At 40.8% G+C, this 12959-nt stretch overlaps 1 protein-coding gene across 1 annotated transcript in view; it reads left to right on the top strand.

Moving 5' to 3' along the window:
* Positions 1–12533, top strand: part of med1 (mediator complex subunit 1) — a 67031-nt gene extending 54498 nt beyond the window's left edge. The window contains exon 16 of the mRNA XM_079595183.1: positions 8044–12533. Within this exon, the coding sequence (XP_079451309.1) occupies positions 8044–11797 (3754 nt within the window). The 3' untranslated portion in view covers positions 11798–12533. The remainder of the gene's footprint in view (positions 1–8043) is intronic.
* The last annotated feature ends 426 nt before the right edge of the window (positions 12534–12959 follow it).

Here is a 12959-nt window from a genome sequence, read left to right as displayed (position 1 = left end):
TGTTTGTTGTAAGAGGGCGATCACATGGATGTGACTATTGTGAGTCAAAGTTATAGCGCCACCAACTGGCAGCAGGAAGTGTGCTACTTTCAAGATACTTTTGACTAAAGTGTGGGGGGGGGGGGGGGTATTTTTACCTACAGTCACAAAACTCGGTCTGTATATTGTGCTTATCGATCCGGACAACTTTCTCATTTACAGTCATTAGCTCCGACCAACAGGAAGTCAGATATTTTGGTTTGAATGTGGTTTTGTCTCTCTCTGTGTGTGTCTCTGTGTTTGTCTCTCTCTGTGTGTGGGGAGGGAGGGCACACACACAGACAGCCCCCCCTTTTCTGTGTGTGTTTGGTGGGGAGCAGAAATACTCACACTGATACAAGCTCTAAAGCAGACTTCTTCTCGACAGTCAAAGCGGGGTTACGTTATTGCCCGTCGTGCACAGGAACCCGAAAGGCAACGGGGTGGCGGCTTTTTATATATATATATATATATATATATATATAAATAAATATAGCTGCAAGCAGCGATGGAGGGCCCAAGCCGGTGGCAGCGCCAGCCCGGTGCCTTTAGTGTAACTAAAGGCACCAGGTTGGCGGTGCCACCGGCTTGGGCCCGTAATCGCTGCTTGCAGCTATATTTCTTCTTCTTCTTCTTCCTCTTCTTCTTCATAATACATTTTTTTCAAGGTTTTTGCCACTTTTGGGGGCCTTAACGTGCTCAAAAACTCTTGAAACTTTGCACACGGGTCAGAACCCGCGGCCATTAGAGCCGGACTGAAGCTGGTACCCGGGCGTGGCAGGGGGGCTCGACAGCGCCCCCTGGAACGGGGTCCAAAAACTTGGTCCATAAATCAAACACGCTTGCATGAAATAATATGAAACTCGGTACACTTATAGATCTCATCGGTTCATATATCCTTCATGCTCTGACTTTTTACCCCAGCCCAACAGGAAGTTGGCTATTTGGCGTAGTTTAAAAAACACATGCAATGGAATTTAAAATACTCCTCCTAGACGATTCAACCAATCGCCACGAAACTCGGTGTGCATGAAGTCAAGACATTGAGGATGAAAAATTGCCAGGGGATTTTTGATATCTCGAACGGTTTGGTCGTGGTGAGGAAACAAATTTATGGCGAATATTGGAAACACGAAGTGTGTTATAACATCCTCATACATTAATTGATCTTGATGAAACTTCAGCAGTGTGTTCGCTGTAAGAGGCCGATCACATGGATGTGACTATTGTGAGTCAAAGTTATAGCGCCACCAACTGGGAGCAGGAAGTGTGTCACTTTCAAAATGCTTTGAATTCACCCTCTTATTTTTACCCAATTTGCTTCAAACTTCATCTGTATAATGTAAACACACGGCAGATGTAGACCTGTGAAAGGATTATTGATATCTTTAATACTGTCGCCATGGCAACGCTTTAAACTTTTATATTCTTTTTGGATGCATTTGAGGCACTTAACATGCTTCAAATTGCATGAAACTCAACATGCATATCACATTTATTGTCTAATAGACGTGCGAAGTTTCAGAAACAGGCGTGGTAAGGGGCTCAGTAGCGCCACCTTTAGTCAAAAATGGGGTATTAGTTTTACCTACAGTAACCAATCTCGGTACGTATATTCTTCTCTTCGATCCGGACAACTTTCTAATTTACAGTCATTAGCTCCGACCAACAGGAAGTCAGATATTTTGGTTTGAATGTGTACTTTTTGGAGCATTTTCCCTCTGCCCCTCTGTGTGTGTGAGTGTGTGTGAGGAGGGGGGCTAGTTTAGTTTAACCCTTTCTCTGCTGTGTGCAAAATCTCTGGCACTTTTGAGGGCCTTAACGTGCTCGAAAACTCTTGAAATTTTGCACACAGGTCAGAACCCGCGGCCATCAGGGCCGGGCTGAAGCTGGTACCCGGGCGTGGCAGGGGGGCTCGACAGCGCCCCCTGGAATGGGATTCGAACACTTGTCCGTATATCAAACACGCTTGCATGAATTAATATGAAACTCGGTACACTTATAGATTTAATCGGGCCGAACAACTTTCCCTGGGTCAAGTTTTACGCCAGCCCAACAGGAAGTCGGCTATTACGGGTTGATTGGAGAACGCTTGCTCTCGCATTTGAAACACTTCTCCTAGAGAATTCATCCGATGACCACGAAACTCGGTCAGCATGAAGTCAAGACATGGAAGATGATAAATTGCCAGGGGATTTTTGATATCTCGAACGGTTTGGCCGTGGCGAGGAAACAAATTTATGATTAAAAAAGGATGCATAAAGTGTGTTATAACTTCGTTATAGTTTTACCTACAGTTACAAAACTCAGCGTGTATATTGATCTTATCAAGCCGAACAACTTTCTAATTTACAGTCATTAGCTTTGTGCATTAGCATTAGGATTGTGTCTCTCTCTGTCTCTCTGCCATTCTGTGTGTGTGTGTGTGATATTTTGGTTGGGTGACAGTTGTAGGTTACAGTTTGACAAGAGTTTATAGTTTAACAAAAGCACAATGTTGTGCTTTATTGCGAGTGTACACAAATATAGAGAAACACTTTGAATGATGTCCTGTGTGAACAAAATGACGGAGTATGTTTTTATGTCTCCATTCGATCGAGCCACACACACACACACACACACACACACACCACACACACACACACACACACACAGCATTCCAATCTTGACATCGCAGCATGTTCATTATAACCTTAATAAAATTTAATAATAAAATAGTCAACCTAACATAAAAAAATGACACTGCTCTGTTTAAATAGTCAGTTGTACAGTTCGTACCGTTCACAGTAAGCACCGCTCCACTGTGATGTTTCCAAGCATATATATATATATATATATATATATATATATATATATATATATACATATATATAATTAAAGCTGCAAGCAGCGATGGAGGGCCCAAGCCGGTAGCACCAGGGTGGCGGTGCCACCGGCCTGGGCCCGCAATCGCTGCTTGCAGCTTTAATTTGTATTATTTTTTTAAACATCTCCGCGTCGCGCGACACAACGAATCGATAATGAAATTCGTTGCAAACTATTTTGATAATCGATTTTTATCGATTTTATCGATTCATTGTTGCAGCCCTAAATATAATATATAATAAAAAATATAAAAAGATAACAAGAAAATCTCCATAGAACACAATTTGCTTATTAACTGCTTTCTCGACGCATCAACTCTCATTGCTACCTTCTAGAGAAATACCAGTGTTTTATGGCGATCCTCTTCAGTTTGAATTTTGTATACAAGCTATGCATACATGTATACAAAGAGCCAAATTCCTGGATAAAGTGCAGTTCATATAAAAACAATCACAGATAGCTATAGATCCAGTGTTTGACATTCTGGACACCTCCATAAAGGTACCCGTGAAAGCCAAAATTAAGGATTCAAATCAAATGAAACTATAAGAAAAAGGAAGTAGTTTTGCTACAACAGTGACAAACTTTGGGCAATCTTCTGAAGCAAGAGTACCTTTGAATATTCTTGTTTGTTTTGTTATGGTGATCATATAATACAAGTATGTGAGAAAATAAAAGCAGCACCTAAAAAAAGAAAGGGTGACATTTTTAAAGGCCAAAGGACTTTGTTTTGGATGCTTTGCCTAGGAGACACATGAGTGTGAAATGTCAGACGTATGACTTGTGAAATCTGCCAGCAAAAACATTAAACTGTTCTGCACCATGCTGAGAAAAGAATACCAGACAAAAAAGACAGAAAAGGAAAATCACAATGAAGCTACACTTAGCAGTGCTTTGGTATCTTTGGGAAATCACAGGGACACTAGGTCTGCTAACATAGTAGTAAAGAGTAAAGATGTCAAAAGCAGGGGGGGGGGGGTATTTATTGAATAATTTTCAATAATTAAAAAAATTGCATTTTTGCACCAAAATTGCACTAAAAATTGCATTTAGCCTCTGATAACATCAAATTCAGAAACTGAGAAAATACAAGTGTGGACTAACGTTAGTTGTGTTTTGATTAATTTTGTCACTTTGCAAACTCCATGCAAAAAAGGTTTTTTTTTTTTAATTGTTTTGAAGAACCACACTTGTTATATGACACATGCACAAACAAGTTGGACACAGAGGAAGGAACCATACACACTCAAATTTGAAACAGAGGTTTTGGATTCCTCATGCTAAAATGCTGCTGTGATAAGGGATTGCATTACTTGCCAGCGCTTGCATGCACTGAAAGGAGAACAGAAAATGTCTGACCTTCCTAAAGGGATTTCAATCCATTGCAGCGTAGTGCATTACCAATGGTTTGCTTGGTGACTGTGGTCTCAACTGCCTTGAGACCATTAACAAGCTCCTCCCGTGTAGTTCTGGGCTGATCTCTCACCTTTCTCATTATCATCCTTACCCCATGAGGTGAGATTTTGCATGGAGCTCCAGATTGAGGGCGAGTGATGGTTATTTTGTATTTCTCCCATTTCTTCCAAAATTCTACTCAATTGTAATTTCTGTGTAAATCCTCTGAGCAGCATTTAACAGTTTCTAAATGCCACTTCAGGTGTAGCTTTGATACAGTATCTTCCCGCAACTGACAGAGCACTTCCTGTATTATATTGTATTACAATGGCTCTTTAACATTAACCACTAGGCTTACTGCATATAATTATTTTTTTTAGAAACCTCACCTTGACTTTGAGTAGTGTATATGCCAATGTTACTTCATAATGATACATGTTGTTCTAGTTGATGTGATTTTGTAGATATAGGGCCTTGACTCAATCCCTGGGCCCCACTCACCTAATATATATACACACAAAGTTTTGGCATGAAACTCTAGATGGTGCAGGCTAATAGGTCCTTTTACTCACCTGTTCATAATCACATTGTTATCTATTAGGGTGCAGCTGATTGGTTCCTGCCGTCAAAGAGATGTGTTTTTAGTCTAGATTTGAACTGACAGAGTGACTTAGAACTGACTTAGAAAGACTGTTCTAAAGTTTCGGTGCTAAATAGGAAAAGGATCTACCACCAGCAGTCAATTTTGATATTCTAGGTATTATCAACTGGCCGGAATTTTGAGATCGCAATAGACGTGACAGACTATAATGCGTTAAGAGCTCGCTCAAGTACTGCGGAGCTAAACCATTTAGTGCTTTGGAAGTAATCAGCAATATTTAAAAATGTATACGTTGTTTAATAGGGAGCCAATGCAGTGTTGACAGAACCGGGCTAATATGGTCACACTTCCTGGTTCTGGTAAGAACTTGAGCTGCTGTGTTTTGGACAAGCTGTAGTTTGTTTATTAAGCGTGTCGAGCAACCACCCAGTAGAGCATTACAATAATCTAGCCTTGATGTCATGAATGCGTGAACTAATTGTTCTGCATTTTTCATTGATAGCATATGACGGTTTTACAGATACTAAACACGTGACTTTCAAAATGGTATCAAAGAGCACACCCAGGTTCCTAACCGACGACGAGGACTTGACAGAGCAGCCATCAAGGGTTTTGACAGTATTCTAGATTATTACGTTAGGATGTTTTTTTTGTCCAATAATTAGAATCTCTGTTTTTTTTTCTAAATTAAGTAGTAGGAAACTGCTAGTCATGCCGTTTTCTTATATCTGCTATGCATTCCGTTAATTTTGTGAATTGATAAGTTTCATCAGGGCATGAAGATATATAGAGCTGAGTATCATCAGCATAACAGTAAAAAACGAATGCCATGCTTCCTAATGATATCTCCTAAGGGTAGCATGTACAGAGTGAACAGCAACGGTCCTAGTACTGAGCCTTGTGGTACACCATACTGGACATTTGATTGATAAGACATCTCTTCATTTACTGCTACAAACTTATTAAGTTTGATCAGCGTTGCTTATATACATCACAGAGAGACTTAAAACTTCCTTGTAAGGTAGCAAAAACATGTTGCTTTGAGCTTCTTAAAATTGGAAAGTATATGTCATACGTACACGTCATGCTTAAACATGGCGCAATCCACTATCCCTCTGTGTATACATTAGTGGTACATTTGCATCAGTGGAAACATCCCTTTCCCTGCAAAGAGCATGCCAACTGTCTTAGTGAACATTGCATTGCAGACATACCTGTAAGCAAAATATAGCCACCAGCTCTCTGCTCAGCACACATGTACAAACATAGTCTGACTTCACAAAATACATTATGAAATTATAAAGAAAATGTCTTCAGAGAGCTGTTTCAGTACTATGGTATGGTCTAAATCCTGATTGAAAATCCTCGCAGATATAATTTCTTTCTAAATAGGAACATAGTTGTGAAGATACTGCCTTTTCTAGTATTTTTAACAGAAAAGGTAGATTCGAGATCAGCCTGTAATTGACTAATTCTGTAGGGTCAAGTTGCGTTTTTTAACAAGCGGTTTAATCATAGCCAGCTTAAAAGTTTTTGGTACGTATCCTAGTGACAAAGATGAATTAATGATATTAAGAAGAGGATCTATGACCTCTAGAAGTATCTCTTTCAGTAGCTTAGTCGGTATAGAGTCTAACATGTTGTCGATTTAGATGATTTAACAATTCTTCCTCTCCTATAGAAATTAATGAATCAAATTTTTCGTCAGGGAAACTACAATGCACTGCCTGATGCAAAACTGTTGTAGACGGTTGCATAGTTATAATTTTTTTCCTGATATTATCAATCTTGTAAGTAAAGAAGTTCATAAAGTCATTACTGCTGTGCTGCTTGGAAACGTCTGAGCTTGAAGCTTTATTTTTCGTTAGTTTTGCCACTGTTTCAAATAAATAGGGTTTTGTTTATTTTCTTCTAATAGGGTTGAAAAATAAGCATATCTGGCAGCTTTTAATGCCTCTCTGTATAAGATTGTGCTCTCTTTCCATGCAATGCGAAATACCTCCAGTTTTGTTTTCTTCCAGTTGCGCTCCATTTTTCTGGCTGCTCTTTTAAGGGCCTGAGTGTGCTCGCTGTACCACGGCGTTGGACTATTTCCTTTAATCTTCTTTAAGCGTAAAGGAGCAACTGTGTCTAAAGTGCTGGAAAAGAGAGAGTTTAAAGTTTCTGTCGCAATATCGAGTTCGTCTAAGCTTTCTGGGATGCTGAGATGATGAAATTGATCAGGAAGATTATTAATAAAGCAATCTCTAGTGGAAGAAGTGATTGGTCTAACATATTTGTAACATGGAGTCGGCTTTGCAGCCTTGGCTAAATGAAGTTTACACGAGACCAGATAATGATGTGAGATGTAATCGCTTTGCTGCAGAATTTCAACGGCATCAACATTTATTCCTTGTGATAATATTAAATCTAGAGTATGATTACAACAATGAGTAGGTCCTGACACGTGTTGTCTAACTCCAATAGAGTTAAGAATGTCTTTAAATGCCAATCCAGAAAGTCAGCTAATTCTACGATAAAGTCTGTATGGTGGCCTGTATACAGTAGCCAGCACAAATCTCAAACGTGATTTATAATTTACACTAGATATTGTTATATTAAGCACAAACACTTCAACATAATTATATTTGAAACTAGACTTCTTAGTAATTCTGAAAATATTACTATAAATTACAGCAACACCTCCCCCTTTGCCTTTCAGATGAGGTTCATGTTTATAACTGTAATCTTGGGGGGTGGACACATTGAAAGTAATGTAATTGTTTGGTTTTAGACAGGTTTCTGTCAAACACAGCACATCTAGGTTATGGTCTGTAATCATATCAATATGTACTTTTGAAGTGAGAGATTAAATATTCAGCAACCCAAGCTTTATCAATTGTTCATTTGTATTATATCTGTTTTTTTATTTGTTGAACAGCAATTCAATTTTTAGTTTGGAAATGTTTTGTATTTCCTAATTCGGGGAACAGACACAGTCTCTATATGATGATATCTAGGTGAAAGAGTCTGCATGTGATGGGATTTATGTGCTGCTCATGTGGACAAAGTATGCTTAATGACTACTTACTGGAAAGTAGTGAAAATTAAGGTCTTAATAATGTGCCTTTAAATGGTAATGAGTCAGAAAAACTTATCTGTTGTATCTATTTTTCCCTTCCTAGATGCATGTCCATTCCTGTGACTATGCGCGCCATCCGACGCAAGGCAGAGACCATTCAGGCAGACACTCCAGCATTGTCCCTTATAGCTGAAACTGTGGAAATTATGGTGAAGAAGAACTTGCCCCCAACTGGCAGCCCAGGTTACATGGGAATGGGTACAGGGCCAGATGGGAGCAACCCAATGGGTCTTCCTGGTTTAAGTAGTGGGTCCAGCAGTGCTGGAAGCAACAATGTAGGGGGAAGCAGTTCTTTCCAAGGCCCAATCACGTCCCTTTTCAACATGAGTCGTACTGGTCAGGGAGGCTCCTGTATGGACACCATGGTACAGGTTGGAGGCCAGCAGCAAGCAATGCAACAACAACAACAACAATCTCAGAGCCATGGTTCAGATGACTTTAACAAAGTCACTCAGAATCCAATCCTAACCAGTCTTCTGCAAATAACTGGCAGTGTTGGGTCCAGTCCTACTCCCCAGCCACCTCAGCCCCACCAGACCCCACCAACTACCACCTCACCAGCAAGCAACACCAAAAACCACCCTATGCTGATGAACCTACTGAAGGATAATCCCTCACAAGATTTTGCTGCATTGTACAGCAGTAGCCCTCTAGAAAGACAGAACTCATCTGGGTCCCCGCGGACAGATAGCCAAGGGCAGTCTTGCCCTGGCACCAAGGGCAAGAAAAAGCGTCCAAGAGGCTCTGATAAAGGAGTAATGGGTGCAGGTGGTGGAATGAGCATGAAACAACAATTCCAGCAGCAAGTGGGAGGCATGACCCAACAGCATCATCACACACACCACTCTGAAGATGATTTCCACCGAGAGCTTTTCTCTATGGACGTTGATGCCTCCCAGAACCCTATTTTTGATGTTAGTCTTCCAGGTGATGGACTTGACACTCCTCATAGTATCACTCCAGCTCCAAGTCAGTGTGGAACACCTCCTTCAGGTCCTGGAATGCCATACCACCCACACTGTCATGTCCAACCCCAGACACAAGTCCAGTCTCAGCCACATGGATCCATACCCCGTATGGTTCGCCTTTCCAGCTCTGACAGTATTGGGCCTGATATTAATGACATTCTGTCTGATATTCCTGATCAGGCCAACAAAGGAAGCAATAGCAGTCATGGCCAGCACCTCATGGCTGGTGAAGAAGGAGGTTCCTTGGGAACTCCACTCAGGGATTCTTCCAGTTCAGGCCAAGGTAGCACAGTGTTTGAGGCAGACCTGTTTAATGCAAACAGCAATGAAAATCCCTTTACGGATGCAGCAGACCTGATTGCAGAAGCTGCTACTGCAGCAACACCCAATAGCGATTCTTCCTCAACTAATTTCTTCCCAGACACAGACTTCAACCCAGAGCTTTTAACTGGACAGGGAAGCTTTTCACATACCTACTTTGAAGACAGCTCCCCCAGCCCTGACCCAGATCTTGAACTGGTTAAAAGTTTTAGTGGAGGAAGTCAGCAGAACACTCCTACAGGCACACCTCAGAATCCTGCCTCACATGGCCAAAATACTCCAGAGGCTTTATTGAAAGACCCTTTTGAAATGGGTATTTTTGGTGGGAATGGTTCTGGAGGAAAGCCAATACTGGTTCCAGCATCAGATATGGCAGACTCACACCTTTCTCATACTAGTGGGGGCCAAAGTCCACTCATGATGGGCATTGTGGTAGCTGGTAATGATTTTAAAAGTGATGATACAAAAGTAAAACAGCAGCATATAAGGGCAAAGGAAGATCATGGACAAGGAAATTCTGGAACAGGAATGGGGAGTGTATGCTCTTCTGAAATGAAGCCGGTAAAACGCAGTCGCACTCCTTCAAGTGAGGGCAAATCAAAAGACAAATCATCAAAACGCAAGAAGCTGGATCCAGATGGCAAGTCACCTTCACACAGCTCAGGGGGTCGACCTTACACTCCTCCTTGTGGGAGTGCCACTTCCGGAGGATTAGTAAGTGCAGGTGGATCAAAATCCCCAGGGAGCTCAGGCAGGTCTCAGACCCCACCAGGAGGTGCTACTCCACCAATCCCCAAAATCACTATACAAATACCCAGGACTTTAACTGGAGGAAAGACATCATCTCATGGAGGCTACACATCAAGTAGCTCAACAATCGGAAGCACTGGTAGTATAAGTGGCACAAGCAATAGCAAAAGTCACCATTCCTACTCTTCCTCTTCTTCAGGGAAGATTAAAAGTAGTAAACTTGAAGGCTCTGTTGGGCAAGGCAATATTCCCAAACCATCAAGCATTGTAGGTATTGGAAGTGGTATGCCTTCTCAATCCAAAGGATCTTCCATGGGAATGGGCACAAGCAAGCAATCCTCCTCTCCCATAACAAAGCATGGTTTGTCAGGCTCATTCAGTGGTGGCGGCAGTGGAACAGGAAGTGGAAACAAAAATAAGCCCCAAGGTGGTAAGCCTCCTGGCTCACTCATGAACCCTAACATCAAGCCCAACATATCACCCTCACACTCTCGTTCTGGAAGTTCGGACAAGCTGTCCTCTCCAATGAAACTTCAAGGCCAGGTGCCTGGAACCCCACCCTCATCTAAGGCTAAATCCCCTATTGGCTCGGGCAGTGGAGGATCAGGAGGGTCCAAGTCCTCTTCCGGTTGTGGAATGAGTAACCAAAAACTGTTAGGCAGTAGCTCATCCACAAGCACTTCTACATCTTCTACTTCCTCCGTAAGTTCCTCATCATCATCTGGCTCCATGCCCTTTTCTTCAAGTGGTCAGTCACAATATGGGAACAGTGGTGGGAGTTGCAGTGGTGGTGGGAGTGGAAACAACCCTAATGCAAAGGGAAAGTCCCCAAGCCGAAACAAAAAGCCATCTCTAACCGCAGTCATTGACAAACTAAAGAGTGTGGGTAGTGGGGGCATAGGTGGGGAGGAGAGTGAAGGCTGTGGTGGCACTGCAGGTGGGGTAGTGCCACAAAATACTGGTCCTACATCCTCCAAGCATTGTATGTCCTCCCAGGGAGGTGAGTTTCTGAGCAAGCGTGACAAGATAGACAAAGATGGCAAATCCAAGGTTTCTGGATCAGGGAGCAATTCTGGTGACAAGAAGATGGTTGATTCCAAAAGCAGCGCAGTGACTGGCACTGGTGTGGCAAAGATTATTATTAGCAAGCCAGAAGGGGGCTCTCCAAGCATTAAATCTAAAGTAACTCTTCAGAAACCTGGAGAAATTTCTGGAGATGGTGCCATGCGTTCCCAGCACTCAGGCCACAAAGCATCACCCCTTTTTAGTGGCTCTACACCAAAACATGACCGCAGCTCCCCTAGCCACAGTCGTTCCCCTGGGTACACGCCTATCAATCCAGACAGTGAGAGTGAGTCTGGTAGCAGTTCAGTTGCTGAAAAGTCTCATCAGAACAGTCCTAGCTCTGATGATGACCAATCCATGAGACCACACCAACCCATTCAAGACTACATGAGTTCCATATCCATTAACCAGAGTGAAAAACACAAGAAACATAAAAAAGAGAAGAAGAAGCAGAAAGAGCGGGATAGGGACAGAGATCGAGAAAAAGAAAAGAAGAAGTCAACCATGTCTTGTGGGCCCTCCTCTCACACAGCGAAGACAGATGGCTGGTCCAGATCCCCTATATCTTCAGAAACTTCAATGTTGTTGCTTAGCTCTGAGCGGTCCTCACGTCCAAGTCCTGTGTTTATGCATACAGAGGATGATGATCTCATGGACTCTGCCTTAACTGGCAATCTAGAACCTTTCAAATAAACAATATGACTTTAGAAGAGGCAAACGAATGCAGCTGACTTTTACTATAAAATTCTTTTTTTTATTACAATTGGAAACAAAATATTACAAGTATTGTGATAATTGTACTATGTCACCATTTTTAACGTGGGCTTAATTCCTGCAAATCATATATATTGCAAAGAGGGCGTGTTCTGGTATTTTGATGAAAATATCTTCAGGTTCTCAATTTTTATTTGGGGAAAAAATTAAATGTATCCATTATTAAAATAATTTGACAATATATATAATTTTTTGTAAGACTTTTAATAGATATTTAGTAGCTATATATTTTGTTTTCCTTTTCTATTTGTAAGCCTTAGCTTTATTTTGCATTTTTCCAAAAAAGTATTGCAATATACACTGTGAAATCAATCTTGTCATTTATTGTGTTATTTAGTTTGCTTAACTGGACATTATCTAAAACATGATTTATTAAAAACATAATTCTTTGATTTTAGTCTTTTAATCCTAGAGAATTTGTATATTTTTAATGTCACATTATTTTATATATCTACCATCACTTTTTTATCACAAGTTTATTTTGGTAAATAGGTTAAGATTTGTGTAACAGTAATTCATTTCACTGTTCGTCTTTTCTGTAAAATTAAGTTTTACAAGACTGAAATAAATGGCAATGGAAAGTTTTTGGCATATTGCCTATTTGGGTCTGCAACATGATAATGGTAGACATGGCTCAATACCACTTTTTCATGTCCAATACAGAGACCAATACTGCAACCTTAAAGGTAAGTATGTAGTTCCTGCGACACTAGTGACACCTAGCGGAATTACAAAATTAAAGCATATTTTGCAAATGCCCCTCTTACCCATCGCACATCCCCCAACTCAAACATCACAAATACAGTTATTACACTGCATCGTTCTTCTTCAGACATTGACTTGTCACCATCTGAACAAGCCCATTATAGAAGTTATGAACTATGAACCATTATGAACTTATCACTGAACCTGCATACACTACTATATCTGTTCTTTTGTTTTTCTTTCTTTTTTCCATGTATTTATAGTATATATACTATACATACATAGAAAAAAGAAAGAAAAACAAAAGAACATACTATACATACATGGAAAAAAGAAAGAAAAACCAAAGAACAGCAAAATATCTGTATAGATATAG

This window comes from Phoxinus phoxinus, assembly GCF_949152265.1.
Source record: "Phoxinus phoxinus genome assembly, chromosome: 21".
NCBI lineage: Eukaryota > Metazoa > Chordata > Actinopteri > Cypriniformes > Leuciscidae > Phoxinus > Phoxinus phoxinus.
This window is presented reverse-complemented; position numbering and strand designations above follow the sequence as displayed.